Source organism: Eptesicus fuscus, chromosome 15 (genome assembly GCF_027574615.1).
Source record: "Eptesicus fuscus isolate TK198812 chromosome 15, DD_ASM_mEF_20220401, whole genome shotgun sequence".
Taxonomy (NCBI): Eukaryota; Metazoa; Chordata; class Mammalia; order Chiroptera; family Vespertilionidae; genus Eptesicus; species Eptesicus fuscus.
The window spans coordinates 16,841,233-16,848,855 of NC_072487.1; the positions used below are offsets into that span (position 1 = coordinate 16,841,233).

The 7,623-nt window shown below is 40.9% G+C and overlaps 1 protein-coding gene across 2 annotated transcripts; it reads right to left on the bottom strand.

Annotated features, from left to right (window-relative positions):
* Positions 1-5,794: 5,794 nt before the first annotated feature.
* LOC129151608 (COP9 signalosome complex subunit 4-like) lies at positions 5,795-7,414 on the bottom strand. 2 transcript variants are annotated; one of them, XM_054727004.1, is made up of 2 exons: positions 6,403-7,414; positions 5,795-6,329 (listed from the first exon to the last, which is right to left on the bottom strand). In XM_054727004.1, exons 1-2 carry the CDS (start codon positions 7,402-7,404, stop codon positions 6,261-6,263), a joined length of 1,071 nt encoding a protein of 356 aa, XP_054582979.1. In that variant the 5' UTR covers positions 7,405-7,414; the 3' UTR covers positions 5,795-6,260. The 2 variants fall into 2 exon arrangements, with proteins under 2 accessions (XP_054582979.1, XP_054582978.1); XM_054727003.1 differs by having other exon boundaries at positions 5,795-7,414.
* Positions 7,415-7,623: the final 209 nt, after the last annotated feature.

Sequence of the window (7,623 nt, forward strand, 5' to 3'; positions counted from 1 at the left end):
TAAAAGCGGGGGAGGGGCAAGAAGGGGCTTGTCAACAGGTGACAGAAGGCGGGGCTGGGGAGCCAGAACCTGAAGGCCGGGAAGTGAGAGCCAGGGTGATGCTTCTCCAGCGCTGCGCGTTATCCCGACTGTGAGCAGAGCTCAGGTAGGTGTGTAGGTGGCAGTGTGCGTGGTGAAGTCCTACAGGTGGGTGAACATCAGAGTCCAAAGCGGGGCCCGTGGACTGAATTTGGAAATTTGATGGGTGTTGTTCAGCTCATTCAGCAATTCTAAAAAAAAAAACCAAGGCATCCACATTGTAAAATTTAGGAGGTTTTACATGGAAAAATCTGGGTTTCTAGGCTTTCTAGAAAATTTGGGTGGTCTTGCAATAAGACTGTTTTCATCCCCCGCACAGCACCACAGCACGGCGTGTACTGCCAGGCTGTCCCAGACCCCTCCCCCTCCAGTCCATCAGCGTGTGTGACTCTGGTCTTTATACAACGCACCGCCGAGTTCTGGCTTTATTCTAGGGGGCACACAGAGCGTTGACGTGTTTCAAGGAGGAGATTCTACTGTGGTCTCATTTGCATTTTTGTGTGGAGAATGGCTTGAGGGAAAAGATGCAAAATTGTCTTCAGCTTTTAACAGACGTCTTATCATAAGTGACTGGACACTCACCAGGGCCATTAAATATCATTGGCTTTTACTGTAAGATTTTATTAGAAAATCGAATCCATTCTTTGAAAATTGTGACCTTTAATTGGGTTATGGAAGAGTGATCAATCTTCTAGGCATCTCTGTGTTACTTTTAAAGGTTTGCAGGTGGTCTAGGGTTTTAAGAGGAGAACTCAGTCTAGGTGGGCAGCTCCTTTAAGGACTGATAATGAAGTAAAATCAGATCTTAACACACCGGGAAAGGGCTTAAAGGGGATGCGTATATTTCAACAGAAGAAGGGGCTGTTACAAAACAAAAGTTGCTGAGAGGCAACCAAGTATTTCTGGTGGAGTGGGTTTTGCTACCTAAAACCTGCTCTTACTGGTAGAGACAGCCCCCCATCTTCAGACTTCCCAGGGAAAGGGCACATGACTTAAATTGGGGTGGTAGGTACAGATAAATGGAGGGTTTTTCTGGCTTGTGGTTCAGGCCCCTGACAGATTAGCAGATGCAAAGCTGGAACAGCTGTGCTGGGTTCAGAACCACACCAGGACACAGGCCAGTTCGGTGTCATGGGCTGGAGAGAAGAAAGAGAAGAGACTGCTGCTGAGCTATGCCCACCTCTGAGAAAGCAAGTTTCAGCTTCTGTGTTACACCTACAATTTGTTGAACAAATGTGGAGAACCGGCTATGTGCATAGTTCTAGCCAATGCTCTGCTTTTAAGGGGTCTATTGCTATTGTAAATATTTGTAGAAAGGGTACATTGAAATAAGACACAGATGTTGGCCTTCAAGGAGCTTATAGTCTAGTGGAGGAAATCAACCTGTGCACACAGAACTGCAGTTCAGAGAAGAGTCACACGGAGTGTACCTCAGGGGCAGAGTAGGGGCGCTCCTGGCCCAGAAGAAGCCATGAATTCTGATTTGTGGGCTCAAACAATCAGTCTTTGGAAAGAAGCAAATGAGAGTATATTTCCCCCCAAACTTTTCTGTGGGAATGCCCTAGGAATAATTTTTTGGGGACAAAAGCATAATAGAACCTTGAGCTAGACACAGCCAATGGGAGGTGAATATATTCTAACCCTGCACTTTATGTAGAGATTAAATCCTAGCAAAAGTCCCATAGCGTTGAGAAGTAAACTCCCTTTCCCAGAAGGCAGCAGACACTTCCATGTATTTCACTTCATGACCACTTCAATGAAAATCAAAACCACTGACTGGAAAAAAAAAAAAAGTAAGCTGTGAAAATTGAGGTCTGTGAGATCTTTCCTGTACCTTTGTTCAAATTAAGTGTTACAAACTTCACACGGAATCAAACTTTATTTACAAAACATCCTCTACCTCAATGAATCTTTCTTTTTTTTTATATATATTTTATTGACTTTTTTACAGAGAGGAAAGGAGAGGGACAGAGAGCTAGAAACATCGATGAGAGAGAAACATCGATCAGCTGCCTCTTGCACACCCCCTACCGGGGATGTGCCCACAACCAATGTACATGCCCTTGACCGGAATCGAACCTGGGACCTTTCAGTCCGCAGGCTGATGCTCTATCCACTGAGCCAAACTGGTTTCGGCTGAATCTTTCTTTAAATCCTTTCTAAGTTGATTGACTTTCTTAAAAATAAATTTAAAATACCATGGGTTTTTTGTTTTGTTTTTTTTTTATTTTTCAATTACAGTTTACTTTCAATATTATTTTGTATTAGTTTCAGGTTTACAGCATAGTGATTAGAATCTAACCGTTAGACAATCATTTAATTTACACACTGTCCCCTTGATATTTTCAATTTCCATCTAGAACCATACATAGTTATCTCAATATTATTAACTTTTTTGTTGTTATTATTGTTTGTTAATCCTCGTCCGAGGGTGTTTTTCCATTGATTTTTTATTTTTTTAAATTTCTTTTAGAGAGAGTGGAAGGGAGGGTGAGAGACAGAGAGAAACATGGATGTGAGAGAGACACATCGACTGGTTGCCTCCCGCACTTGCCCTGACCAGGGCTGGGGATTGAGCCTGCAACCGAGGTACATGCCCTTGACGGGAATCAAACCAGGGACCCTTCAGTCCGCAAGCCGATGCTCTATCCACTGAGCCAAACCGGCTAGGGCTGACTGTTTTGTTTGTTTTAAGGGAAGTCTCAACTGGCATCAAATAATATGCCATGTATATGATAAATAAATTTTCTCCCTCAACATAGCAGTGCCTCTTTAAATATATCAAGTTTATTATACTATATATTATATATAAATATTAAAAATATATGTATATATATATCTCACTCAACATAGCATAGATCATGTAATTTTGTGTTTGCACTTTGTAGAAAAAAATCCCATTAGAAGAATCTTAAAATGTTTTGCAAATGTGCCTTGGAGTAGATTTTAACCATTGTCCTTTCCTCATCTGGCCACTAAAAAAAAGCAAGATTGAGAGTTGAAATGACTTACGCAAAGTTGACAAGATTAGCAAGGCTTAGCCCTGACTCTGGCTGCGGACATCATGCTGTCCAGAGACCACATGGTCTAACTCAGTGGTTAGACCACATGGTCTAACTCCAATGGTCTTAGGCTCTGCAGCAGCGGTTCTCAACCTGTCGTGGCCCACAGGTTGAGAACCGCTAGCAGGGTCGCCTAAGGCCATCAGAAAACACAGATAATTACATTACGAATCATAACAGTAGAAAAATTACAGTTATGAAGTAGCAACGAAAATAATTTTATGGTTGGGGGTCACCACAACATGAGGAACTGTATTAAAGGGTCGCAGCATTAGAAAGGTTGAGAACCACTGGTCTGTCTAACTGCTGGTCACTGTGGATAAGGCATTTCTGGCCCCTCGCCTCTAAAGGAATTAGCTTGGTAGTCAGTAAAGCAGGGAGGATAAATTAGTGACTTCCTCCTACCTACTGAATAATTTGCTCAACATCTTGTACACTATCCAGATCACCCAGATAAAAATCTAAGGGAAAAACCCAGCAAAGTCCAAATAGTCATTAGTATTTCCAGAGAATGAAAGCAATTTCTAACGCAAAGGTAGTTCAACAAGCTTGTTTTAGCTGAAAATTAATCTTTATGCATTTGCTGTTTCATTCTACCTCAGGTCGCTTTCATTATTGCTGAAATATTTAAATCTTAATCTATTTTTAAAAAAAAGAGTCCTGGCTGGTTTGGCTCAGTGGATAGAGCATAGGCCATCAGACTGAAGGGTCCTGGGTTCGATTCCGGTCATGGGCATGTGCCCGGTTGTGGGCTCGATCTCCAGTAGGGGGTGTGCAGGAGGCAGCGATCAATGATTCTCTCTCATCATTGAAGTTTCTCTCTCTCCCTCTCCCTTCCTCTCTGAAATCAATAAAAATATATTTTAAAAAATAATACTGATTCTTAGGAATGAGCTAGAGAAGAGGACTAGTTTGGGGAGATGAATCAGTATTCTAGGCCTACTGAAAATGTCAACAAATTCCTGTGCAAGAAAATCAATGGCTTGTTCCTCTAAGAGAAATCTATACTGGGTATGTGTACGGGATGACTCTCAGATACCTTTGTTGTTGAGTAAAAGCAAAAAGAATGCTATGTCATCTGGCACAAATGCCCAAGGTATAACTCCCTGCGGGCTTTTCTTTCTGAAAGGGAAATAAATACCCAATTGTTATAACATTTTTTTCCTAGCCTGTGCTTCTGCATTTATACCACAGGAAACGGGATTTCCTGTGATTTATTGGACAGGAGTCCCCTCTTATCCACAGTTTTGCTTTCTGTGGTTTCGGTTACCCCCGGTCCACCGTGATCCAAAAAGATGAAATGGAAAATTCCAGTAAATGAGGCATGTTTTGAATTGCTCACCTTTCTCTGTAGTGTGATGAAGTCTCCTGCCGCCCCTCGTAAGAGATGATTCATCCCTTCGTCCAGCGTGTGTGCACGCTGTTGATGCTCTACTTCCCATTAGCTGCTGAGTCACCATCTTGGTTACAGGTTTACGCTGTGGTATAGAAGTGCTTGTGTTCAAGTAGCCCCATGTTACTTAAAAATGGCCCTAACGCACAAGAGTAGTGATGATGGCAGTTCAGATACGGTAAAGAGAAGCCATAAATGTGCTTCCTTTAAGTGAAAGTTGATTACAGTACAATGAAACACTTTGAGAGAGAGACCATATATACATAACTATTAGAACAGTGTATTGTTATAATTGTTCTATTTTGTTATTAGTGTTATTAAATACTTACTGTGCCTAATTTGTAATTTAAACTCTACCAGAGGGATGTGTGTGTAGGAAACAACATAGTCTATATGGGGTTCGGTACTATCCAGGGTGTCAGGCATCCACTGGGGATCTTGGAACATATCTCCTGCCACTAAGGGGGCTGGAGGGGCGACTGTAGTTCTTTCTCCATGTGGAAGCTTTCACCTGCAATGCAGTGTAGTGTTCACAGAGAGCCGTGTACATGAGAACGCATGGTCATAATCTTTATCCCAGCATGCAGCACAGAGCTGACTGCTCTGCAGAGCCAGCTGTATTAACTCTCCCTGGATAAGCTATAGCGGAGGCTGGCTTATTAGGAATGATAGTAAGGATGGAGTGCTATTCCTGGTTTTTCTGAATTCATAAAACTACATAATTCTTAAAGAGTTAGAGAAATCCTAATGGAATTTGGCAAAGAACTAAAGAGACTTACTTTCTACACCATTTCTCTGAATGGATAAGTTTATAGAAAATCTCTCCTTTGTTAATCATTTAAGCAGTGGAAAAACCATAGTCTAGGACAACTTGAAAAGAGAGTAATTCATCTTTCTCTCATCTTGAGACGAGCTTGCCAGAGGTTAAATTCTGTCTGTGCCTCCTTTGTAGCTGAGTGACCTGGAAAAAAGTTATTAAACTTCCTTGGGTTTAATCTCATCTATAAAATGGTGATATGGATAGCACCAACTTAATTGGGTTGTTTGAGAATTACATTAAATAAAATATGTAAGGTACTTATACTAGTAAGTACTTAGTAAATATTAGCTACTACTATTATTAATTTTGAAATGATTATATTAAAAATTTGTAGTCCCATTTTATCTTAGTCCAAATTCCACATATTTTGGGGGTATAATCTCAGTGCACATACAATTTAAAACTTATTTATTTTTTCATAGATCTCCATAAATATTTTTTTTTTAAAACAAAGTACTGCCTTTATTTGGCTCACTTCTCCATTTATTAGAATAACCACATTTGGAGAGGCACAAAGCACTTAAGTTTTACATGACTACGAAGTTATCACAAATCCCAAACTTCTTAGCCACAGATATTTCACTTACTCTGTTTAAAGAAAACGCTTTCAAAACTTCTGAGTTAGCTTGATACACAGAGACCCTGAATATATGGGAACTACATATTTTTAAATGCTTGTACTTCCTGCTCTAATAATGTTTTCTTTAAATGGAATCCAGCATAAAAGGGATTGAAATACATAAGGTCATGATGCAAATGCTTTGGAGACAGTGAAATTAATCTGTGCAGCATGGAAAAAGGTGGAGTGTGCACAGAAGTTCTGCAAGGAGTCACTGAGCCATCTGGGCCTCCATGGCTTGTGCTGTCCATTCCGGTGCTGTCTGACTAATTTTCTCCAAAAGGTTATTCACTTGGAAACAAAGCGATTGGATCTGTTTGTCCCATGTTGGCAGGGCTTCTCGTGTTTCAAAATGAACTATTCCATCAATCTGATCAATAAATCCATTCATACGTCCTTCTGTTATCATTTGTGATGCTATCTTTTCTGCCTTAGCTGCAGGGATCTCTAAAAGAACTCCAAGTTCTTCAAAGGTAATATTATTATATAATTTGCTTGCAGACAACAAATTGTGTTCAATAACAGCTCTGTCCAAGATGCTAGAACCATCAGCTGTAGTTGCTTTTTGGTGAGGCATTAGCATGGCAGCAAATTCTTGAAGTTGATTTCCTCTGATGATCCTATCCAGGTACATTTTCTCTAGGATACCATAAGCAGCAAGTTGCTGGCATCTTTCATCCTTAAAAAGAGTAGCTAGCATTCGAGAACGCTGTTGCCCTGCTGATGCTAAGATGGTACAACGCAAAGCATGTTTTAAGGCCTCTAGTCTTTCACTTTCGTGCACTATTGTCTTGTAAGAGAGCTCATTGTATCTTTGTGCAGCTTCAATGAATTTTCTTCTATAATCAAGAACACGTGCATAGCATACCTTATAATGTATCTGTAACTGTTCGTTGGTTGATTCATTCTGAAGCAATGATGCTCGATTTATGTAAGCCTCTGCCTGGACTGGATCATCATCCTCTAGATATAGCCTAGCAATCTTCAGGTATGTCTCCAGTTTATAATCCACATTGTACTGTTTTTGTCCTGTTTCCAAAGGAATTCCCACCAACACTTGAGCTGCATTTCTCCAATCTTCTTCTTTCTCATATATGGATGGAAGATGCTGTCTTATGGAAGCAACCTGCTCCTCAAATGAAATGACTCTAGGCTGGATCTTTTCCAAGGTGAAATGATAGATTTCTTTGGCTGTGCTATCAGGCAAGTTAGGGAGATGTGTGCAGAAATCAGTCAGCAACTGCCGAGAGATCACAAGGCTGACATTCTCATTTACCATTGCTTCCACAAAAGCTTTCAAAGCTTCTAGTTGTTCTGCCCCAGATAACTGAATGGCTTTTTCCAGGATCTGACGATACTTGCCCGCCAGATCTTTATGAGAGCCACTCGAATTCATGAGCTGGGCCAGATCCTGTCGCACGGCCGCCGCCATCTTTCTCTCAGCTCAGCCTCCATAAATATTTTTTCATGTGACTACATAAGACTTCATAAGTGTTACTTTTAATAGCTCCATGGAGTTGTTGCACTGCCATGTACTACAGTAGACCAAGAAAGCCACATATACATCTATACTAATAAGAGAGAAATATGGTAATTGACCGTCACTCTGCGACGGCCCATAGCCAATCAGGAGGGAATATGCAAATTAGCG

Excerpts from the sequence above, each read along its gene's own strand:
- LOC129151608 (XM_054727003.1), bottom strand. The coding sequence starts at position 7,404 with ATGGCGGCGGCCGTGCGACAGGATCTGGCCCAGCTCATGAATTCGAGT.